At 44.9% G+C, this 25,812-nt stretch overlaps 1 protein-coding gene across 8 annotated transcripts in view; it reads right to left on the reverse strand.

The window, feature by feature from the left end:
• The window catches only part of JADE1 (jade family PHD finger 1), a 147,973-nt gene extending 122,870 nt beyond the window's left edge, over positions 1–25,103 (reverse strand). Inside the window, exon 1 of one of the 8 annotated variants that reach the window (XM_056563460.1) lies at positions 25,081–25,103. Coding sequence is in view for 2 of the 8 variants with exons in the window: in XM_056563414.1 (XP_056419389.1) it covers positions 23,817–23,843 (27 nt within the window). In the remaining 6 variants the exon portion in view is untranslated. Of the gene's footprint in view, positions 1–23,692; positions 23,895–23,919; positions 24,146–24,276 lie in introns of those variants that run through there. The other 7 variants (XM_056563424.1, XM_056563420.1, XM_056563441.1 and 4 more) reach the window with 7 other exon arrangements.
• Between the last annotated feature and the right edge of the window lie 709 nt (positions 25,104–25,812).

The following is a 25,812-nucleotide window of genomic DNA, read 5'->3' on the forward strand; positions in this document are numbered from 1 at the left end:
TTATGGTATAAAAAGTGATCAAAAATAAGCTTTTTTTGGACTTTGGAATTTTTTTACGTGTACGCCATTGACCGTGCAGTTTCATTAACTATATATTTTTAAACTTCGGACATTTACGCACGTGGCAATAACACATTCATTTTTATTTACACAGTTTTTCTTAAATGGGAAAAGGGGGGGTGATTCTGACTTATAAGGGAGGGGGTTAAATCACATTAAAGGACATCTATAGTGCCCTGAACTTTGTCCCCTATCTGAAGGATAGGGGATAAGTTTTAGATGGTGGGCCCCCCGCGACAATGTACAGGAAAGGGGGCGTTCCGTCCCCGCATGACGCGGCAGCCATCACGCCCCTCCATGAATCCCATAGAGAAACATGGAAGTGTGTGCCGGCTGCCGCGTCATGAAGGGACGGAACACCCCCTTTCCTGTACATTGCCGCGGCCCCGTTTTGCATACACTGATCTCTTACACTGTTTACTGCCATGCAATAGCATGGCATTGATCAGTGTTATCGCCGCTCGACTGCTCCTGCCTGGATCTCAGGCACGGAGCAGTCATTCGGCGATAGGACAGTAAGGAGGCAGGTAGGGATACACATACATACATACATACATACACACACACACTATATACCCCCCGCATAGCGCTAGTATATACCCCCCGTAGCGCATGTATACACACTATATACCACCCCCCGCAGCGCATGCAGATATATTATACATGCCCCCGCACAGCACATCTATATACACATGCCTCTGAAGCGCTATCAATAACTAATGCAGTGGTCTCCAACTTGCGGACCTCCAGCTGTTGCAAAACTACAACTCCCAGCATGCACAGAGCATTCTGGGAGTTGTAATTTTACAACATCTGGAGGTCCGCAAGTTGGAGACCACTGGCTAATACTTGTCAATGATAGCGCTTCAGAGGCATGTGTATAGAAGCGAAGTGGGAAGCAGACATATAGCTTTATCTGGTCCCCACTTCGCTACAATACACAATCCTCAGCCATCACCGGAGCTGCCCCATCGCCTCCCCCATCCCCGGTGTTATAATTACCTGTTGCCGGGGTCCGAGATGCTCCTGGCTTCGGCGCTCTTGCTGTGCGCTGTCACTGTGCGCACTGATGGTGACGTCCCAAACGCACGTCGTGACGTCACCATCAGTGCGAACAGTGACAGCGCACAGCAAGAGCTCCGAAGCCAGGAGCATCGCGGACCTCGGACCCCGGCAACAGGTAATTATAAAACCGGGGATGGGGGAGGCGACGGGGCAGCTCCGGTGATGGCTGAGGGTTGTGTATTGTAGTGAAGTGGTCTGCTCCCCACTTCGCTTCTATACACATGCCTCTGAAGCGCTATCATTGACAAGTATTAGCCAGTGGTCTCCAACTTGTGGACCTCCAGATGTTGCAAAGCTACAACTCCCAGAATGCTCCGTACATGCTGGGAGTTGTAGTTTTGCAACATCTGGAGGTCCGCAAGTTGGAGACTACTGCATTAGTCATTGATAGAAGCTTCAGAGGCATGTGTATATACATGTGCTGTGCGGGGCATATATAACGCGCTGTGTGGGGCATATACATGCGCTGTGCGGGGCATATATAACGCGCTGTGCGGGGGACATATATAAAATTTTCCGTGCAACACAATTTCCAACCCGTGGGACAATTTTTTTCCCATGCGACACATCAGGGAGAGGTTTCACTTTTTTATTTTTTTTTTACTCCGGGAACATGCGACACTTTCAGGAAACCCGTGGGACACATTTCCAAACTAGTGCGCCAAAAATAAAAAAAAATTGTCGGGCGACAGATTAGTAAATATGGAGATTTTCACTCAGAGATTAAACCGACAGTCTTAGTAAATGAGGGCCAGTGTATTGGGTTAATGTAAGTTAATAGCCTGCCAATTTCCCTTTAGGTCAATACTATGCTTCCATACAATAAGGCAACCCCTGGTGGGATCCGTACACCTAAAATCTGAACTCATCGAGCACCGATAAAAAAAAAAAAAATATGTCATAGCATTGAACAGTGTATGCAATCTAATGATTGCATGCTATAGTCCGCTATGGGGGCTATAAAAGTGTAAAAAAAAGAAGTAAAAAAAAAAAAAAAAAGAATAAATGCGATTTAACCCCTTCCTTAATAAAAATTTGAATCACCCCCCCTTTTCCCATTTAAAATAAAAAATATGTAATCAAAAACAAACATATGTGGTACCGGGGGCGTGGCCTGCATGGGGAGCTAAGGAGACGTGAGTCCGTCGAGCTGCCGCTCACCTACTCCAGTTATCCTGAAATTTAAACCCCTGACCCACGGAGTCACTTACCGGATGAAGTGTTGGCATTCCGGCGAGCCTCCAGTGATGGAACGGTGGCGCTGGCTGCCCTGTGCGAGTGCCGGCGGCGGTGTACAGAACTCTGGTAAAGCTGGGTGGTGGCGGAGTTCGTGGAGGCAACGATCGGGTGGCAGTCGGCCTCTGGGGGGAGAGCAGAGAGCTGCGCTGCTGCTGTGAGGTGCCCCCGGGGTGTCCCTTGCCTCTGGAAGTCCCGGGTTGCCTCCTGGAGAGCGCCCACCATTACTGGCCTTCATGGGCGGAGCCTGAACAGTGGCCGGGTTCTCATGACAACTCCCGCTGTCCCTGGGCTGTTGGGACTGCGGAGTGCTGCACTACAGTTAAGCCCTCTGCCGAAGATCGAGGGTGGATGGCGGCACCTGAGATTACCTCTTGTGGTGCTGGCCGTGTCTTGTGGGAGCTGAAGTGCTTGTGGAGTGCTCTGCCAGGTGCTGTCCCTCACCTACTACTGAAGCTCCTTTAAGGTGGATATTTAAGCTATCTTAACTAGTGAAGTCCGCCCTGTGTACTACATGTGGTGTGCCTTGCTTTTGGTGCCTTGCTTTGCTCATCCTCACCCAGCTAAGTGACTGTGTGCTACCATGGGAGGACCGAGGGGCAAATCTAAACGTAATAAGTCAGGGGTTGGAGTGGCTCACCCTTCATCGGATGATGAGGTCTCTTCAGATGATGGACACTTTGAGACTAGTGGTCGCTCCCAGCAAGACTCTGTGGCTCAGATGCCTCTCACTACCAAGGTGGCAACCAACGCAGCTAAAGCGCTGAGTCAGTTTTCCAGGTCTGAGGATCTGTCTGGCAGCGCTTTGACTGGGCAGTCTGTGTCCTTAGCAGATCATCCTTCTCATCCATCGCCTCTTCCGTCTCCTGATCGGATGCCGTATAATGGGGCCACCATGGACCTCCACTTTACAGAAATATTGTCTACTATCACCTCTTGTCATACATACCTCTATGATCTCCAAAGTGGAGGAGATTAGACAGGAGTTTGTCATCCTGCGTCACGAGACTCAAAAGAGAGAACGCACAACGGAGGTGGAAAATAGGAGTTTCTACGGTGGAAGATACTCTCCGACCTATTGCTTAACAAATTGCAGACCTTCAAAGGCAGTTTCAGGGCTTAGTAGACAGAGCTGACTACTTTGAAAATAGCCTATGGAGCAACAACGTTAGGTTGGTAGGCTTTCCTGAAAAGGTGGAGGGGGCCGATCCTGTGGCGTTCCTTGAATCCTGGCTGAAAGAGATTTTGCCTATGGATACCTTTTCTCCTTTCTTTCTCAGTGGAGCAGGCCCATAGGGTTCCTGCCAGACCTCCTGTGCCTGGGGGCCCCCCAGACCGTTCCTGGTGAACATTCTTCATTTTAAAGACAGAAACACTATCCTTAGGGAAGTGCGGATTAAAGGTGAGGTGCTCTTCAGTGATAGCAGAGTCTCCTTCTACCCGGACTTCTCTGTGGAATTGAGAAAACAGCGTACCCAATTTACGGATGTCCGAGACAAACTTCACTCCAAAAGGATATCGCTATGCTGTACCCGGCTCATCTGAGGGTGGTGGATGGACACACTACTAGATTCTTCGCCTCACCTGCGGAAGCGATGCAGTGGGCAGAGGCTGCCCCTAGGGCTGCCCAGCCGCCTGACTGATATCCCTGCTGGACTGTCTACTCCCTTCTTATTTACAGGTGTGGGCTTGGAGTGGTAGCTGGCCGAGGTACAAGTTCCCCCTAAGGCTCCCTGGATAGAGGGTCAGGGGGTTGTTGACCTTAGTTTACTGGCTGGGCAGGAGACTGTGGTGGGAGGATTGTATGTAGCTCCTGCACTCGCCTGATATTGTTCTCTTGTTTGGGGTACAGGTCTGCACTGGTTTAGTTAGTGTTAGACAGGGATTTGTAGTGGGAATGTTATTCCGTTCTTAGTTGTTTTTGCTGTTTTGTGGTGTGGGGTCTTTGTTGTCTGGTTGTATGTGGTGTGTCTGGGAGCTCTCCTAGTTGACTGGTTTCTGTATGGCGTGTTGGGCCTTGTCTGTGTTTTTCACCGGTTTCATGATGGGTCCCTTAAGGTACTCAGTTGGAACATCCGCGGCCTTAATTCCAAGTTTAAGCGAGCGTTGTGCCTGGATTTTGTAAAGAGGCATTGACCTTACGGGTCAAAAGGTGTTGGCCCTTAAGAGGGCGTAGGTTGCGAATGGATACTATTCTTGTTACTCGCCCCTGGCTAGAGGGGTCTCAGTCCTAGTGTCTAAATCCCTGCCTTTGGTAATCTCTCAGGTTTCCTGTGATCACTTCAGTAGGTATGTGATCTTACATTGTGCATTATCTTCCTTCTGCTTCACTTTGGTCTCTCTGTATGTGCCTCATTTCATGTGGCCTTGTTGGAATCGCTTACAAATAAACTGACTTCCTTCCCTACTGACCCGATTCTCTTTATAGGTGATTTTATTGTTGTTCCAGATCCCCGGCTCGATCGCACCAGTGCTGCAGACCATAGCTCGTCTGCATTGGCTTCTTGGCATCTGGGGCTGGGCCTTACCGATCTCTGGAGGTGGAAGTATCCGAATTATTCTGTTTTCTCCTTTTATTTATCGGTGCACAAGTTCTTTTCTCGTATTGACCTCACCTTTGCTTCAGCTGACCTATTGCCAGCGGTGAGTGAAGTGTGTAATACTAGTAGATGGATCTCAGATAATTCTGCCTTAATTGTTACTTTGTCCTTAGGTCCCCGTCCCTCTTCCTGCCTGTGGAGAAGGCATCCTGGGTGGCTTCAGGCGGAGGAAGTCTCCCATCCAGATGTTCTGATCCAGTGGGATGCTTACAAAGCGACAGTTCGGGGAGCATTCACGGTGGGGGTAGCGGCTGGAAGGGCGGCATTGGGAGCCCGGGAACAGGCACTAAAATCGAAGATAGGAGTACTTGAGGCAGCAGTTGTGAGGGATCCTATTCCGGAGGCCAAAAGAAAGTGGGCTAAGGCACAAAAGGTCCCTTTTGATTATACAGAAGGAGCGGGTACATTTGAAACTGGCGGCAAGGGAGGTGGCCATATTTAAATTTGGGGATAAGAATGGTAAACTGCTGGCTTACTTGTCAGGGGAGAGCCATCCTGTAGCTTCTATACCCTGTATACATACTCCAGATGGGACCCTTTGCTCTGACCCAACAGTAATTAATATGGTATTTTACTCCTATAGTTCTCTGTACTCCTCCTCCTCCGGGGAGCCACTGAGACTATCCTGTCTTTCCTGAAGGAGCTCCCACTTACCTCATTGACCCTGCTTCAGTCTTCTGGCCTTGAGGCCACAATAATGGCTGAGGAGGTGTCAAGGTTAATCAAAGAATTTGCGCTCAGGGAAGACTCCGGGAATGGATGGGTTGGTTGGGGACTGGTACAGGGTGAATGAAGAGAAATTGATTCCTATCTTGCGTAACCTGCATGCAAAGGCCTTGGAGTATGGGGCTTTGCCTGACTCAGAGAGGCCCTTATTGTAGTACTTCCCAAGCCTGGAAAGGATCCGACTTTGCCGGACTCTTATCGTCCCAATTTCCTTCTCAACTTTTATACAAAAATGTTGGCAAAAGGTACTGGCAAACAGGCTTAAAGGGGTCATTTCTTCAGTGGTTCACCCTGATCAGACTGGGTTTATGCCAAGGCAGCAGGGGGGGGGGGGGGGGGTGGGGGGCGCTTTTAAGACTAGCGGCTCCTAACATGCATCAAAATTTTCTAGCTTCCCAGCTGGTGTACACGGCCTGGTGGATTGACCTGGATCTCTCTAATGTCTTCACAGCTTTGGCAGGGGCTCTCATGGGTTCCTATGAGACACTGACATACATTGTACAGGTATGTCCCCTCCTCATAAGTTACCCCTGTGTTTAATGATTTGTAGTTGCTCCTGGGGACCACATACTTGGCCAGGCCTCTCACTGAGTTATGCTTTATCACAATCAGTGGGTCCGGACCAGTTTGCTCTTGCACAGCTGAAGTGGGTTGAGGATGTTCCTAGTCTTTCTGTAGACATGTGGAAGGAGGTAGTTGAGACACATTATTCTACGATAGTTAGTGCCCAAGATATGCTCATTCAATCCAGGATTATCTTCCATTTGTATTATACTCCTGTTAGACTCCATCGCATGGGGGTCTCTTGGTCGGATATTTGTTTTAGGTGTGGGAAGAAGAGAGGTAAATGTTTGCATGCGGTTTGAACTTGCTCTTGTATGATGCCCTTTTGGAGAGAAGTGATAACGTTCTTGTTGGACCATCTAGAATTCCCCTTTTTTTTATGCTGGAAGTGTGTTGGGAGGTTATCAATGGTTTAGTGTCGGGCTCTTATAGGCGCATATTGATCTGTTTTCTCTTGTTTTGTGCACGCAAGGTCATAGTGATGGCTTGGAAAGACGTGTCCTCCCCTCCTCTGTTCCAGTGGATAGCCTTAGTGAACAAATATGTTCCCCTATATCATGACTTGTACGTAAGTTGGAAATGCCAAAAAAATTTTGATAAGGTTTAGGTGCTGTGGATGTTGTTAGCTGTCTCTGCTGATCTTCCAGTTCGTGGGACTTCCCAACCTTAGGGTGGGATTGTAGATAACTGGTGAGCTCCCAGGAACTGTTCTGTTGTGTGTGTGAATGGATAGGTCATGTCTGTGATGTGGTATTACTTTGTTTATGTTCTATGTGGGGATACTCCCCACTTTCGTACTTATATAGAGGTATATGATTGCCTGAATATGAACCACTCCTTCTGGTCATTTACATATCCTGTCTTATGGTCTGACTGTGATTTGGGTGTGGGTGGGGAAGGTCCTCATGGGACTGTTTAAATTGTATGTTAATTTAATTGCAAACATTTTTATTAAAAAAAAAATTAAAAAACATGTGGTATCACCACATGCATAAATGACCAAACTATAGAAATAAAACGTCAATTAAACTGCATAGACAATGGCGTATAAATTAAAAAAAAATGAAATGTCCAGAATTGTGTATTTTTGGTCATTCTTTACACACTAAAAACAATGTATAAAAAGTGATCAAAAAGTCCCATAAAAAAAAAAGGTGCCGATTAAAAACTAGAGATCACAGAGAAAAAAATGCTTTGCGATACTTAAAAACATACTGAAAAATAAAAAAAGTTAATTTTTGTACAAAAAAGGTATAATTTTTTAAAAGAAGTAAAACAAAATCAAACCTACAGTCATGGCCGTAAATGCTGGCACCCCCGAATTTTTTCAGGAAAGCGAAGTATTTCTCTCAGAAAAGAATTGCAGTAACATGTTTTGCTATGCACATGTTTAATCCCTTTGTGTGTATTGGAACTAAACCAAAAAAAGGGAGGAAAAAAAAAAAAAAAAAAAAATTGGACATAATGTCACACCAAACTCCAGAAATGGGCTGGCCAAAATTATTGGCACCCTTAACTCTATATTTGGTTGCACACCCTTTGGAAAAAATTACTGAAATCAGTCGCCTCCTATAACCATCAATAAGCTTCTTACACCTCTCAGCCAGAATGTTGGACCACTCTCCCTTTGCAAACTGCGGTATGGGAAAAATTCATATCATGCAGGAAAAAAGTTTAGGTATTTGGTATGAACCAGTATACTGCCCAGCACTAACTGAACCTCCACCATATCTCACTGTAGGTACTGTAGGTGTTCTTTTCTTTGTATGCCTCATTCTGTTTTTGGTAAACAGTTGAATTATGTGCTTTACCAAAAAGTTCTATCTTGGTCTCATCTGTCCACAAGATGTTTTCCCAGAAGGATTTCCGCTTACTCAAATTAATTTTTGCAAAATGTAGTCTTGCTTTTTTATGTGTCAGCAGTGGGGTCCTCCTGGATCTCAGCCATAGCATTTAATTTCATTTAAATGTCCTGAGCCTGCAGAACAGCTTGAATATCTTTTGAACTTTTTTTAGGGCTGCTTATCCACCATCCAGACTATCCTGCGTTGACACCTTTCATCAATTTTTCTCTTCCGTCCACGCCCAGAGAGATTAGCTACAGTGCCATGAGTTGCAAACTTCTCTATAATCTTGCACACTATGGACAAAGGCAAATCTAGATCTCTGGAGATGGACTTGTAACTTTGAGATTGTTGATATTTTTCCACAATTTTAGTTCTCATGTCCTCAGACAGTTCTCTTCTCTTTCTGTTGTCCATGCTTAGTGTGGCTAACAGACATACAATGCAAAGACTAAGTGAACTTCTCTCCTTTTTATCTGCTGCTTTCAGGTGCGATTTTAATATTGCCCACACCTATTACTTGCCCCAGGTGAGTTTAAAGGAGCACCACATTAGTATCAATACACACAAAGGGGATAAACGTGTATAGCAAAAGGTGTCATTGCAATCCTTTTCTTTGAGAAATACATCATTTTCTTGAAAAATTTCAGGGGTGCCAACATTTAGGACCATGTTATATAAGTTGGGTATCATTTTAATCATATGGATCTACAGAATAAAAAGTGTAATTTTTACCGAAAAGTGCACTGCGCAGAAGCGGAAGCCCCCAAAAGTTACAAAATGGCGTGTTTTTTTCAATTTCGCCCCGCAATTTTTTTTGGGGGGATTTTGCCGTAGATTGTGTTGAAATGATTGATTTCATTGCAAAGTAAAATTGGTGGTGCAAAAAACATGCCCTCATATAGTTCTGTAGGTGGAAAACAAACCCTAAGTCCTTAAGGGGTTAAAGGGATAGGGAATAGGGGGGTGTCACCACTGGGACACTGTCGTGGCACCATTTCCCTTAAACGCTTCTGGTCTACATAGATATGTAGGGGAGGGGGGGGGGATTTATCAAAACCTGTGCTGAAGAAGAGTGGTGCAGTTGCCCATAGCAACCAGATTGCTTCTTTTAATTTTTTGAAGGCCTTTCTATAAATGAAAGCGGCAATCTGATTGGTTGCTATAGCCAACTACACGACTCTTCCTCTACACAGGTTTTGATAAATTTCCACCATAGAACCTGAAAAGGCTCTGTCTCAGATTGCAGTCCCATTATAGGAGGTGCAGGGTCTGTCTCATAGAGGTATGCGGTCTGCCCCACAGGGTGCATTCACATTATTAGAGATGCAGCATCTGCCTCACAGGCTGCTATCCCATAGTCACAGTGGGCCCTATGCTGATATTCGGGTTGACCGTATACCCGTTTGCATTGTGTGGGATACTGGACCCTTCTGATGAGGTATTTTCTATCACCTTCTTTAGTCTACTATCCTCATACTTAAAGCTTGTGAGGGAGTTAAATATAGCATGGCCCTTTCCTGGTGCCATCCTCCTCTTCTCCGGAATAAAATAAAGAGTATGTTATATATAATATATCATTTTTAAGGGATGGACACCATCATCATGGTCATGATTTACCACAGATTTCTGGTCTGTATATTCAAGACTCCAGTATACAGCAGTAAGAATCACTCATTATACACAGTAAATAGCTGATAACACAGACAAAGGTAAATGAATAACCCACATATAATACACTATATTGACAATATATTTAGTGAGAGGAGAATTTCCTACCTCATAGTTCAGACTGGTGTCTGAAAAGAAATATGGTTTCCCATAAGACAAGAAATACACATTCCCACTTGTAGTATGAATTGGTGCAATTCTGTTGTAAAAATGTACAGAATTTCCTGCTGTACCAGGAAGCACATCTGTATGTAATACCACCAGAAAAATTCTGAGCAAAAATACCAATGGGCGGAGCTTCAATTTAGGGGAAGTCCCACCCCCAATTAGGACCTCACCTGAAGTAGTAATTGCATACGCAGTAATACACTCAATTACTTTTCAGGCTAGTGCCAAGCTAGTGCCCCCCCCACCCCATATGTTATTTTTGGTGTAAGAACACTGCAGCCGGTTTCTGCTCTTTTTCTCACTTGAGGTGTATGTCATTGGATCACTTAATCACTTACAGATTTTCCAAAATGTACCATTCTCTAGGTATGGAGTTTCTTTTATTAAGTTTGTAGTATTTCTCTAATTCAGTTTTTCTGTACAATATTCCCCATGTGGGAATAATCATTTTATAGACTAAGTCACAATGTAAGTACAAATGCAGCAATATCAATTATGTGTTTTTCCATAGTAAAATAACTTTGTAATGGAAACACCTTGGATGTGCTCACAAAAGACTTAGATGTGCTTAAAAATAGAGTGTACTACTACTACTACTCGTGGGCAGACAATGGGGCAACAGAAGGAGCCCCTCACTCAAACTAATTCAGACCACCACCATGCTGCAATAACCATGGCATTTAAAGGAGTAAAAAGACCAGGATAAAAAGGTTTCTCCAATTCTGACCATTAGTGCAGGAACTTGGTTTCATTAGGTAGGGTATGTTCCCACTGATGAAATTGGAGAGGAATTTGAGTAATTCCGCTCCAAGTCATCCAACAATGAAAGTTCCATTGACTTTCCGCTGCCCTGTTTACACTGAGGAATTTCTGCTAGAAGAATTCAGACGCTGAATTCTGTTCCGCCTGAAAGTAGAACATGTTCATTCTTCAGGCGGAATTGAAGTCAATGGGATTTTTTTTCTACTGATGAAATGAGTTTAATGCGAAAATTATGCACAAGGAAGATAATAGCAAAAAAGATTATTCCTCTTCAATGCCGCACCAATTCCTCAGTGTGAACATACTCTAAGACAGCCAAGCTCCCACTACACACTTGCTGGACTAAAAAGATGTATTGGCAGGAATAAAGGGGGAGATTCATCAAAACCTGTGTAGAGAAAAAGTTGACCAGTTTCCCATAGCAACCAATCAGATGAATTATTTTATTTTTAATAGGCCTCTTTGAAAATGAAAGAAGCAATCTGATTGGTTGCTATGGGCAACTCGTCAACTTTTTCTCTATACAGGTTTTGTTGAATCTCCCCCAAAGTCTTAGTGACAGAGCTGCTTCACATCAACAGGAACGTACAGTTCAGAGAGTATAGTAAATGTACAAAAGGTGGTTACACATTTGGAGATGCCCAGTAAATTCAGACAGTAGGTAATAGTGACTGATGTGAGCTAAAAGGACACGGTTTTGACATACATTGAGTCAAGAGGGCGAACACAGTAAGGCTGGGTTCACACCACGTTTTCTTAAAAACGGTTCCCGTATACGGTTTGGAGGAGGGGGGCGGGGCTTAATCGCGGCGCCCGCACTCAGCCGTATTCGGGAACCGTATTTAATGTAAGTCTATGAGCCGACCGGAGTGAACCGCAGCCTCCGGTCAGCTTCGTTTTCGGCCGTATGCGGTTTCCCGACCGCAGGCAAAAACGTGGTCGACCACGTTTTTGCCTGCGGTCGGGAAACCGCATACGGCCGAAAACGAAGCCGACCGGAGGATGCGGTTCACTCGGGTCGGCTCATAGACTTGCATTAAATACGGTTCCCGAATACGGCTGAGTTCCTGGCGCCGCGATTAAGCCCCGCTCCCCTCCTCCAAACTGTATACGGGAACCGTATTTAAGAAAACGTGGTGTGAACCCAGCCTAATCAGGAGTGATGTGAACATAGCCTTATCCAAATATAACACAACCTATGTTCAGTAAGCATTTACTGCAGAGTTAACACAAAGTCATTTACACAGCAGAGGATCCAGGCATGTTTCCATACCACAGCATTCTGTGGTTTCCTAGCCTGAACAGTAAGAGAAGCAAGTAAAATAAAAACTGAATGATTTTCATTTCTGGCAGCACTATTTACACATCCCAAACTAGTAACATAATAAAGGCAATGTTTACACAGTGCAGTTTTGATGCAATTTACACGTTTCCACAAGAAGAAAAAAAAAAACTAACAAAAACACAAAATCTTTCCTTTACACTTTCTCCATGTAGGATCCATTCCTGGTTTTGGTCATATAGAAATAAACATTGTGCAAGGATTATTAATTTATTATTATGGTATTCTGTTTTCATGGGCATTTCTATACTATGGTAAGAGCAGTGGATATGATGCATCAATGTCAGTGCCCACCGAACCTCAATTAAGTGAGTAATTGACAGAGTGAATCTGCCTGTGAGAAGCATAAACCATCTGCTATCCTATCTTCATACAATCCCTCAGGTCCCACAGATCGGCTAAAGATGCTGATCAAAGAGGATCTGTCACTCTCTTAAATCACCGTCACTACTGCCAATTCTCAAATTACACCAATGCGGAAAAAATGCTCACAAACAGCTCACTGCTTTATTAAGCCTTTGTTGATTTAGCTGAAGCACAAACCTAAGGCATGTCATCTTGTAGCTTATAGTTTACTCCTCAAAAACAAGAATAAAGGAATTAAAAACAGTATGTCATATGATTGATACATTTTTCAGGGCTCCTAGTTCAATCCCCCTATCATGGTAAACCACCCCCTGCCATTATTATTATTATTTTTTTTTTGTTTTCTACCTTGATATTGTTCTGTATCTTCTGCTCATTCTCACTTAGCTCCACAGACTGGTAAGGGGAATTTCCTGGCAGGCATGACATCATCTGAAGCCCTTCTGGGGAGAACTTCCACCCTCACTCTATTACACACAGCCAAGAGCAGCTCAGCGTGAGATGGGCTGTGATTGGCTTGGAACACACAACACCCTCAGCACTGAACCCTACAGTGTGTCAGCTCTGCCCAGCATCTTGCAAAGCACGCAGAAATATTTAGCACAACGCCCTGAAGGAATAATGACTTTACAGTCTGGCTCAGCTCAAAGGGAAAGGGAGCTGAAATATTCAGCTCTTTACACTATGCTGAGCTGAGGTCCCACCTGTATTTATTGACTTTTTACTCTGCCAGGCTGCTGCAAGAGACAATTTGCAGGCAGGACAGCAGGCAGGACCAGAAAGAGGACCCCTGGTGGCAAACATTTTTAGGATGTTAATTTAACAAAGTTACAACATTTTATTAAGGGGGTACAGTATATTATAAAAATGTATACAGTGGGGATCACAAGTTTAGCCACCCCAGGTAAAAATGTGTATTAATGTGCATAAAGAAGCCAAGGAAAGAAGGAAAAATCTCCAAAAGGCATCAAATTACAGATTAGATATTCATATTATATGTCAACAAAAGTTAGATTTTATTTCCATGATTTACACTTTCAAAATAACAGAAAAAAAAATGGCGTCTGCAAATGTTTGGGCACCCTGCAGAGTTAAAGGAAATCTGTCATCAGAATCACCCACACTAAACCTGTTACACAGGCTTGTAGTGCGGGTGATCCTGATTAAAACGCTTCTCACCTGGTTAAAAATGGTTCAGCGGTTCTTCAGATATCTTTATTTTTAGTTTTCTGTTATTCCCTGGCTTGGGACTCAGTGGGAGGTCTTATCAGCTCGGACTCTGCTATATGTCATTCTAGCTGGGCGGAGCGGCTGCCCGGCTCATGAATGTTCATGAACTTATCATCGTAGTCTAACTCCTTTTTCTAGGTCACGTGGGGAGGGCTGCGCATGCGCCGCGTTCCGTACACCCGGAAGCGGCGTTCTCCCCCCGGCTTAACTCGAGCTGCGGTCCAATACAAGTAAGAAGACGGGCCGCAGCTCGAGTTAAGCCGTGGGGGAGAACGCCACTTCCGGGTGTACGGAACGCGGCGCATGCACGGCCCTCCCCACGTGACCTAGAAACATGAGTTAGACTACGATGATAAGTTCATGAATATTCATGAGCTGGGCGGCCGCTCCGCCCAGCTAGAATGACGTATAGCCAAGTCCGAGCATATAAGACCTCCCACTGAGTCCAAAGCCAGGGAATAACAGAAAACTAAAGATAAAGATATCTGAAGAACCGCTGAACCATTTTTAACCAGGTAAGCCTGGTTTAGTGCGGGTGATTCTGATGACAGATTTCCTTTAATATCTTTTACTGCCCCCTTTGGCAAGTATCACAGCTTGTAAACTCTTTGTAGCCAGCCAGTAGTCCTTCAATTCTTGTTTGAGGTATCTTTGCCCATTCTTCCTTACAAAAGTCTTCCAGTTCTTTGAGATTTCTGGACTGTCTGTCACGCACTGCTCTTTTAAGGTCTATCCATAGATTTTCAACTATGTTGAGGTCAGGAGATTGTGCAGGCCATGGCAAAACCTTCAGTTTACGCCTCTTGATGTAATCCCCGTGGATTTCGAGGTGTGTTTAGGATCATTATCCATTTGTAGAAGCCATCCTCTCTTTAAAAAGGGGTTATCCAGGGGAAAAAATTTTTTATATATCAACTGGCTCCAGAAAGTTAAACAGATTTAAAAAATCTCAATCTTTTCAGTACTTATGAGCTTCTGAAGTTAAGGTTGTTTTTTTTTTTGTCTAAATCCTCTCTGATAACACCTGTCTCAGGAGACGCCCAGTTTAGAAGAAAATCCCCATAGCAAAGCTCTTCTAAACTGGGCGTTTCCCGAGACCGGTGTCATCAGAGAGCACTTAGAAAAGAACAACCTTAACTTCAGAAGCTCATAAGTACTAAAAGGATTAAGATTTTTTTATAGAAGTAATTTAAAAATCTGTTTAACTTTCTGGAGCCAGTTGATATATATAAAAAAGTTTTTCCCTGGAATACCCCTTTAACTTCAGCTTTTTCACAGATGGCATCAAGTTAGCATCCAAAACTTGCTGAAATTTTATTGAATCCATTTTTCCTTCTACCCGTGAGATGTTCCCTGTGCCACTGGCTGCACTACAACCCCAAAGCATGATTGATCCACACCCATCCTTAACAGTTGGACAGAGGTTCTTTTCATTAAATTCTGTTCCCCTTTGCTCATCCCAGCCAAAAAGTTCAATTCCACAGAACTTGTTTCCAAAAGGCACCAGGCTTGTATATGTTCATTTGCAAAGTTCAAACGCTCATTTTTGTGGTGAGGACATAGAAGAGGTTTTCTTCTGATGACTCTTCCATGAAGACCATATTTGTACAAGTATCTCTTTATAGTGGAATAGTGTAGCACAACCTTTCTGGAGGGATTGTGCAATCAAACGTGAGTTTTGAATTGTTTTTCTCACAATCCTGCAAGCTGTTCTGTCTGATACTTTTCTTGGTCTTCCAGATCTTCCTTTAACTTCCACTGTTCCTGATGACTGCCATTTCTTAATTACATTTCGAACAGAGGATATTGACATCTGAAAACATTTTGCTATCTTCTCATAGCCTTCTCCAGCTTTGTGAGCGTCAACTATTTTCAGTTTCAGATTTCTAGACAACTGCTTAGAGAAACCCATTTTGCTGATTGTTGGGGCAAGGTCAGATGAGTCTAAATCTAAAACCTTTGAGATTGACATCACCTGGTCTTCCCAGATGATGATTGAGAACAATCCATGACACTGGCAGGTCTGAGCTTTGCAAAGGGGGCAGTGCATGCTATAAGTTCTGCAAGGTGCCCAAATTTTTGCAGATGCCATTTTTTGTTTTCTGTTATTTTGAAAGTGTAAATGATGGAAATAAAATCAAACTTTTGTTAACATATGTCTAATCTGTAATTTGATGCCTTTTGGAGATTTTTCCCATATTTCCTTGGCTTCTTTATGCACATTTATAAAAATTTTTACCTGGGGGTGTCCAAACTTTTGATCCCCACTGTATGCTATAGATAAATAGGATAGGGGATACGTTTTTCAGGACTAGATTACTGCACCTACAGACCCATATAAAGGCTTGTTTTTTGCGTCACCATTTGTACTACGTAATGACATCACATTTATCAATTTATTACAATCTGCCGTGAAACAAAAAAAAATTTTGTGAGACGAAATAAAAAAATAAATAAAAAAAGCCCACCAGTTTGTAACTTTGGGGACTTCCGCTTCTACACAGTGCACTTTTTGGTAAAAATGACACCTAATCTTTATTCTGTAGGTCCATATGGTTTTCCACATACGGGGCTATATGAGGGCTCATGTTTTGCGCCATGGTCTGTAGTTTTTATCTGTACCTTTTTAGTTTTGATGGGACTCTTTGATCGCTTTTTATTATTTTATGGTATATAAAGGGACCAAAAATGCACAATTTTTTACTTTTTTTTTTTTTACTTCGTATTTTTTGTGTGTACTCCATCGACCGTGCGGTTATGCGGCATCTAAAGGGTTATGCTGGGCATCGGCCTTATCGGCGGTGCCTAGCATTAACTCTGGGTCTCGGCTGCTGATAGCAGTCAGGACCTACTGAGTCTGAAGCATCCTCAGCTTGTGTGCAACCTTCAAACCCTGGTAACGGGACCATGGCATACAGGTATGCACTGTGTCCTTAGAGCCCCTGCCGCAAGGGCGTACCTGTATGCCCTGTGTCCTTAACAGGTTAAAATCATTATAGTTAAAATTGCCCTCTCCCAATTCCTATAACTTTTTTATTTTTCCATATACGGGGGTGGATGGGATTTTTTTATCACAATATTTTTCTGATATAAGAGATGACCAAAAATTTGCATTCTTGGCATTTGGTTATTTTTTTTTTTTTTTTAAGATTATGCTGTTCACTGTGCGGAATATTACACATTAAATTTCGATTTTTACAATTTTTATAAAAAGGGAAAAGGAGGAAATTCCACCAAAATTTACAGCCTGTGGACTTTAATGGGATTCTGCTGTCCCACTCGCACAGCTAAATTTCTGCCACAGAAATTCTGAATTCTGCAAAATTTAAAGGCCAGTCTTTAATTTTGCGGACTTCCACAGGGGAATCCCATTGAAGTCAATGGGGCTTTGAATTTCAGCAGAATTCTGTGCTTTGGCAGAAGTGGCAAATTTGTGTTTTTACAGGAAATTCCACTGTCTGACTTAAGCCAAAGGGTATATTCAAGAAACCTGCGATCTCCACTATTAGAGAAGGCTGCAGCATACAATCAGTGCCTTGCTCCTGGTCTAAAGGGTCCATTAGCATTTCCTGTGGAATGACAAATATGTATCTTAAGGGATACGTTCACACGGGCAAATTTTTTTGCAGATTTTCCGCTGCGTATTTGAAAGGGGGCAGGGTCTATGGAATTTACGCTGTGGAAAACCTGCCGCAAGCCGGAATTTACGCTGTGGAAAACCTCCCGCAAGCCCCATTGAAGTCAGAAGGGACTGCGGCGGATTTTCCGCAGCGTAAATTCCGCCACGGAAAATTTGCTGCAGACAGCCGAGAAGAGCCCGCCCCCTTTCAAATACGCAGCGGAAAACCCACAAAAAAATCCGCCCGTGTGAACGTACCCTTAGGGTGCGTTCACATGGGTGTATTTTTGCTGCAGATCTGCTGCAGATTTTCTGCTGCAGATTTTGCAACCCATTGACTTCAATACGCACATGTGAATGCATCCTTAGGGTGCATTCACACACCATTTGTTTTTGCAGGTTTTCTGCTGCGTATTTGAAAGTGGGCAGGCTCTTCTCGGCTGTCCGTAGCAGATTTTCTGCGGCGGAATTTACGATGAGGAAATCCGCCGCAGTTCCTACTGACTTCAAATGGTGCTTGTGGCAGATTTTCCGCAGTGTGAATTCCTATGTGGAAAATCTGCTGTGGACAGCCGAGAAGAGCCCAGCCCCTTTCAAATACACAGCGGAAACCCGCAAAAACAAATAGCGTGTGAACGCACCCTTATAATGCAGCTACTGCTAGGTCATGGTAGCTTCACACAATGTTCACTACTAACTGTAAATGGAGAAAAATTATGAGAAATACTAAGTGCAAAGTCACAATGAACATGTCCATTTGGGGCAGGCTATTTGAGAGTATTTAAAAGACTCAAATATTCCTTGATTTTCTGTGTACTTGGCACAATGGGGGGGGGGGGGCCTAAAAAAGTACTAATTCTGTAAGTCTCAACATACCCTTTTACCATGGTTGTGGCTCTTCAGCTGTTGCAAAACTACAACTTGATGTATGCCTTAATAGCATGTTGAAGTCCAGGCAGGATGGGAGGTGTAGTTTTGCAACAGCTGTAGGGTCACAGCTTAGAGAACACAAACAATACTGCAATGCAAGAGCCTGACACCACTCAAAGAACGGTGGAGTAGACTGCATTTGCCCTTCTGTACAAGACAATTACAAAACAAACAGCTTGCAAACTATTTCTGTAACATACCTATTAGTTACCATAGGGTACTGTAAAGTGAAACACGCTGGTCTGCTGCCAAAGCTTGTGCACTCAGCATTGTTACTATGTTTACATGGAATCAGCTGATCCCTCCTCTAAAGCCAGAAAAAACCATCAATGGGAGTGTTCTCACAGCTGATCTCACCAGGTGCTCCCTCCTTATGCATGGAGGGAGGTGTGCTGACATCTCTCTGGCGTCAAGTCTGTAGCAGGAAACGCTAGGAAGACTCCCCACCCACTTATCTAGACAGTTCTGGAAAGCACATATCTCCTGACTCTGCACAATGCACGCTGCTCCAAGATTGTATACAAGACACGTGCTGGACAGAGACGTCATCATTGCATATACAGCTAACTCAAAATAAACATATCCAATACATAGAAAGAAAGATCAGGGGCTTTAGTGTCAAAGGAGCCACAGCATCTAAATATAGCTGCTAATATCAGACATACCTAAGTGTTTCTGGAGAGTCCTTCATAACTGGGGGTTACAGGTGGAGCCATACTGAACAATATTGTTAACAACATTATAGAATACAGAGAAATACCCCCAAAAAGTACACAGCATGCACATTTATTTATTTTTTTATAAACTGGAGTCAATGACATATGTCACAGGTATAAATCATTACTATTTTTCAAGGAATATCTCCCATACACACTATAAAAGCCTAAAAACACTTTCACAACCCCCTTATGGGCTACATTAGAACTATGGTGGGAATATATTAAAGGGGTAATCTAGCATTAGAAAAACAGAGGTGATTTCTACCAAAAACAGCACCACACCCATTCTCAGGTTGTGTGTGTTATTGTAGCTCTATTTTTTTTTTAAGTGACTGAAGCCAAGTTGTAATACCCCACACAATCTGAGGACTGGGGTGGTGCTCTTTTTTTAAATAAATTTGCTCTGTTTTTCTATTCCTGGATAACACCTTAATATGGGAAATAAAATATGCAGCAGCAGCAAAATACGCCAGGTGGGAACGTACCCTACCTGGCGTATTTTGCGCCTGCTGCATATTTTATTTCCCATTGAAGTCAATGGCTAGGAAAATACGCAGCAGCAAATACACAGCAAAATATACCAGGTGGGAACGTACCATAAAGGGGTACTCCAGTGGAAAACAATTTTTTTCAAATCAACTGATGCCAGAAAGTTAAACAGATTTGTAAATTACTTCTATTTAAAAATCTTAATCCTTCCAGTACTTAGCTACTGTATACTACAGAGGAAGTATTTGTTTCTGGAGTTCTTTTTAGTCTGACCACAGTGCTCTGCTGACAGCTCTGTCCATAGTACAAGCAAATCCCCATAGTTAACCTCTCCTGTTCTGGACAGTTCCTGATACAGACAGCTGTCAGCAGAGAGCATTGTGGTCAGACTAAAAAGAACTACACAACTCACGCTGGAGCATACAGCAGCTGATAGGTACTGGAAGGATTAGAGGAAATCTGCAGCAAAAGACAACTTATCCTTATCCTTTATCATTTACAAATCTGTATAACTTTCTGGCACCAGTTGATTTGAAAAAAAATAATAATTCCACAAGTAAACTATGCATGCCAGACATACAAGTTGAACATTTTTGTGCAAGCCACATTTTGTGGAAAAATTCGCAACTTTTCCCCTTTTTGGGCCACCTACACCGCTTTTGCAAAAAGCAAATGGAGCGTCATAACTTATGTCAGAATTCTACTCTTGCTCATAGATCTTGAAGATGCACCAGGCTTATTAAAGGGGACATTTAAGGATTTTGTTTTCCTTCTGCCTTTCAGCCCAGAATGCCAAGTTACAATACTGGGTAATATGTTTCTATTACCTCTGTCCTACGAGCAGACACACTGCGATGTGCGAGTCGCTGCGCGTATGCACAGAATACTCACACACATCGTGGATGGTCATGGCCTAGCACAGGGAGCAGCAGTATGTCTGCCCGTAGCAGTAGAAGTTAACCAGTGGTGGTTAAAGGGGTACTCCACTGGAAAACATTTTCTTTTAAATCAACTGGTGCCAGAAAGTTAAACAGATTTCTAAATGACTTCTATTAAAAAATCTTAATCCTTCCAGCACTTATCAGGTGCTGTTATGATCCACAGGAAGTTCTTTTCTTTTTGCCTGACCACAGTGCTCTCTGCTGACACCTCTGTCCATTTTAGGAACTGTCTGGAGCAGGGTAGGGTTTTTCTATGGGGATTTGTTACTTTTCTGGACAGTTCCTAAAATAGACAGCAAAGAGAACTTTGGTAAGGCAGAAAGGAAATTCAAAAAGAAAAGAACATATGTGGATCATAACAGCAGCTGATAAGTACTGGAAGGGTTAAGATTTTTTTTTAATAGAAGTCATTTACAAATCTGCTTAACTTTCTGGCACCAGTTGATTTAAAAGAAAATGTTTTCCAGTGGAGTACCCCTTTAAGTTCCCTATCCCCGAATTGCACTGGTATGCCCAGCCCGATTGTTCCTGGAAAACACCCGCTTCATATAGATTAATTTCCCTGACATAGGCAAGTAGGTCCTACGTGCATTGAAATCTCCAGCAAGGCCAGCCTGGAAAGTAACTGTGCATGTGCCCATTTGAGAATACCTAGTTTTAGGGCCTACATGCTTATTGGCAGGGAAATTTATATTTATGAAGAAGGCATTTTCCAGAAACATGTGGATTAGCAGTACTAGTGCACATCAGTGATTCCCTTTATAGGCAGATCTCAGTAAAGACAAGCAGAATCAGGGTCACCTACATATTAAAAGTAAAGGTTTTCTATTAAAGGGGTAGTCCAGTGGTGAAAAACGTATCCCCTATCCTAAGGATAAGGGATAAGTTTCAGATCGCGGGAGGTCCCACCGCTGGGGCCCCCAGCGATCTCCTGTATGGGACCCCGGCAGCCCGCAGGAAGGGGGCGTGTTGACCACCGCACGAAGCAGCAATCTCCGCCTCAGCCATAGCGATGTATTGAGAGGGCTTTGTGCGGTGGTCAACACGCGCTATCTGGCCAGCGAGCCGGGGCCCCAGCGGTCGGACGCCCCCGCGATCTGAAACTTATCCCCTATGCTTAGGATAGGGGATACGTTTTTCGCCACTGGACTACCCCTTTAAATATTGTGGGCTTTTATTCTCTATCTATATTTTAAAACAATTCAGAAATTTTGCGGATTTTATTTTGGCCACTAGGCCTATAACAAAGCTGAATTTCTGTTATGTTTGTAATCTCCCTCCATGTGGAATGATCTTTCCAAAGGTCAAAGAGCATGGCCAGTAATGTTTCCAAATCCTATGAATGGAACAGGTGCTGTCCATTGTTTCCTATGTCCATAAGCATCTCTCGTAATACTGTTAAAGATGATCTTTCTCTAAGGCTACATTCACATTGCGGGTTGTCTCCCACTGTGTGAAGCCCGTTATTTTCAGATCGCGAATTGTGGAATACTGTACTTGCAGTCTTTTTCTTCCATTATTCTCTCTGAAAATAACAGCGCCCAACGGACCCCACTGACTATAAGGTTCATCGAGACCCATTATTGCCTGTTATGACTGGTCAAAATGACCGCCGTCAAACTGCAAAAAAAAAAAAGTTTGACGGACGTGCTGAGTCATCTAACCCATTCCATGGCAAAACTAAATATGGCACTAAAATCACAAGAATGCCCAGTGACGTTTCCAATTTATGTGAATGGGACAGGTCCTGTTCATTGTTGCCCATTTCCAATGAGCTTGCAGTAAAGTATATCTCTAAATGTTGTTAAAGGACATCTGTAGTGCAATATAACTTATCCCCTAGGGGATAAGTCATAGATCACGGGGGGGGGTCCGAGCGCTGGGGCCCCCGGGATCTCCTGGACGGGGCTGCGGCAGTATGCTGGAAAGGGGGGGGTTCCGTCCCCGCATGATGCGGCGGCTGACACGCCTCCTCCATGTACCCCATAGAGATACATGGAGGGGGCGTGTCTGCCGCGGCTTTCTGCTGGGGATAAAACTGCCGTAGCCCCGTCCAGGAGATCCCGCGGGGCCCCAGCGCTCGAAACCCTCCCGCGATCTATAACTTATCCCCTATCCTTTGGATAGGTGATAAGTTATGCTGCACTGGAGTACTCCTTTAAAGAGAATCTTATATAGTCTTGGCTGTGCTGAGTCAGCAGGAAGTACAGAGTGTGGCCACACCTCCTTCATTAAATATGCCTGCCCTATAATTTAGGAACCTGATTAGAAAATGAATAGGTTTCAGAATCTGGCTGTTATCAGTAATTAGATTTTAGGCAGCACATTCATTTTAAGTTGTACCAGGTTAATAATGTGAGTGACGCTGATGTCAGTTTCCCTTTAAATGGGCACTCGTTGAAAATATTTTTTGCTATTGCACATGTTATGGTAAATAAAACATCTTTCTAATGTACTTTGTTTAAAAAAAGTTTTCTATGTTTTATTTGTGTTTAAAATAGCTGCCACTAGGTGTCTCCCTACTTGTCCAGAGCACATTTCCCCCCCATCTTTTGCACAGACTTTGGACTCCTGCTGGCCTGGCAGAAGTCCAAAATCAAGAAATGCTGAAGCAGGAGGTGGGGTGCAGCCTTAACCAATCACAGCTCATCTCACACACTGAACTGATCTGGGCTGTGTGTAGCAGAGTGAGGGAGTTAGTTCTCCCCTGTATGGCTTCAGAAGATGTCACGCCTGCTGGGTAATGCCCCTTCCCAGTCTGAATCTGACAGATGAGCAGAAAATCCAGAGCAATATCAAGGTAGAAAACTAATAAAATAATAAAAATAAAAGGCAGGGGGTGGCTTATGATGGGGCAGGTACTCTTTAATAACCCTCCATTAATAACTCCATTTGTTTGGTTGAAGGAGAAGTATCATGGAAGAAAATGTATCCCCTATCCGAAGCAGGGGCCGCCATACCCCCTCCATATACCTCTATCTTTGGCTCTCCCATAGAGATATTTGCAGGGGGTGGGGGGTCGTGACACGCCACTCTGTGGGAGAGCCAGGGCTCTGTACAGACGATCATGGGGGCCACAGCGCTCGGACCCCCATCGATCTCAAATTTATCCCTGATAGGGGGAGACGTTTTTCTTTACTGAGCAGGCATGAGACTTCTTTAAGAAAACAAAATGTTGTACAACCCCTATGTTGGTCAAGTGTTTGTATATACTTTGACAGGATATTGATTGATATAGCTTAATCGATACTCATTTTTACAGTTAAAGTCAATGGCAGAAGTATGCAACTGTGCATCTATTCCCACAATGCGTTATGCTACATTTTTTTACTAGGCAGATGAGTGCCATATAGAACATACAAGGATGTGAGTGACAGGCCGAGTAGCTGTCAGCACGAGCTGCAGGTTTACTAGGTGCGCCACTGCCCATAGTAACCAGATTGGCCCCTCTCCTCGGTGTTATGGCGGCCGCCGTGCCCCTCACCTCCAGGGACACATGACGCACGTACATAAGTTACAGCAGCCACGTGTTTGTGGCCCCAGACCTGGACGTTGTCCCCAATGACAGCGCGGTACGCAATTCAAACCTGCCAACTGACACGGCCTGCTCCGAGCTGCGCATGCAATCCGTTACACGACGCGCGCGCCGGCCACCAAAGAGTCGTTAACCCCTTCACGGTCCGTTTGCCAGGGACGGGAGCCGCTGCAGCTCATGCACCTGCCCCGCCACGCCCCTCCAACCGGGAATCGGGGGGGCGCTCTGTGTTATGTAGCCTGTGAAACTACAACTCCCAGAATACCCGGCCCCGCAAATAATTAACCGTAGCCTAACGTTCCACAGCACGTGTACCCAGCGCGCCCGCCAAGCAGATAACCGTCACGATCCCGAGGGGGCGACCTTCCCGCAGCCCGCGCTCCTCCCGCCCTTCTGTTTACTACTTTACCTCAGCAGGTCACTCGGCGGCCCTGCACAGGTCTGCGGGTATGTCCTACTACAACTCTGCCCAACCCCCCGAAACTTGGTCCCAGCATCCTCCACACCCCCCGCGCCCGCACTCGGTGACGGGATAGCGCCATCAGCCAGCCTCTCTTACATGAGCGTTTTGGCGCCATGTTAATGACGTACTCGATTATTTTTTTCCACTAAGCAGCGACCTTGGCAGCAGCGCTCGGCTCGCTCGGGCTCTACACAACCTCCCCCTATCCACCCCGGCTCCGGTGCCGCACAGTGAGAACACTCCCCCACACCCCCGCCCGGTGACTGTACCTGCCCGGGGAGTCGTGCGCCACCTTGTCTGAAGTGCGGCTCCGTGTCCCCCCCACGCTGCTCTCCTGTGGGTGATGTGCGGAGAAGGTCCAGCCCAGCGGCTCCTGTGCCAGGGGGAGCAGACCGCGGCTCCTCTCCCTCAGTCACACATGCACTCCGCCACTGACGTTATTTACTTGTTATGGAGGAAGGACTCACTGAATCCAACTCATTTCTGGGTCACTGCTGCCACAGGGGGGAGCACTTTGATCTCCTGCCAAAACCCAGCGCTCCACAAGGAGGGGAGGGGAGCACCGTAGTGTGGCTGAGAAGAACTAGCACACGTTACATAAACACATATGGACGTCGGCCCCCACCGGTGACACCAATCCTCCCCGGCCCCCTGTGTGAGTGAGGGAACTCTCCTCCCGCCACCGCCAAAATGGCTCCCTATCCATCAACTGCGAAAATGGCTCACTGCTAATAAATCTAATACACTGACCAGGGGAGACTCCTGCCTTGTGCTATAAAAACGGGTCACCTGAGGCACAGGACGGGGACACCTCTGCACGTCACCTTTATCGGTCACTGTGGTGACTTTACAAATCCTGTTAACGTGATACACTTCACAAAAATCCCACAGTTCTTACTGTAACTTCAATACACACACAAACTAATGGAAAGATATGCACATTTTTCTGTGTTGTTTACACTCCTGGTTTGGCCTTTAACCCCTTAAGGACTGAGCCCTTTTTCGCAATTCTGACCACCGTCACTTTACACATTAAAGGGGTACTCCTGTGCTTAGACATCTTATCACCTATCCAAAGGATAGGGGATAAGATGCCTGACCCCAGGAGTCCCACCGCTGGGGACCCCCGTGATCATGCACGCGGCACCCCGTTTGTAATCAGTCCCCGAAGCGTGTTCGCTCCTGGTCTGATTACGGGCGATCACAGGGCGGGCGGCGTGTGACGTCGTGCCTGCGCCCCCGTGTGACTTTCCGCTCCGCCGCTCAATGCAAGCCTAGCTGTCACGCCCCCTCCCATAGGCTTGCATTGAGGGGCGGAGCGTGATGTCACACGGGGGCAGAGGCGTGACGTCACATGTTGCCCGCCCGTAATCAGACCCGGAGCGAACACGCTTCGGGGACTGATTACAAACGGGGTGCCGCGTGCATGATCCCGGGGGTCCCCAGCGGTGGGACTCCCGCGGTCAGGCATCTTATCCTCTA

The sequence above is a fragment of the Hyla sarda genome, chromosome 1 (genome assembly GCF_029499605.1).
Source record: "Hyla sarda isolate aHylSar1 chromosome 1, aHylSar1.hap1, whole genome shotgun sequence".
NCBI lineage: Eukaryota > Metazoa > Chordata > Amphibia > Anura > Hylidae > Hyla > Hyla sarda.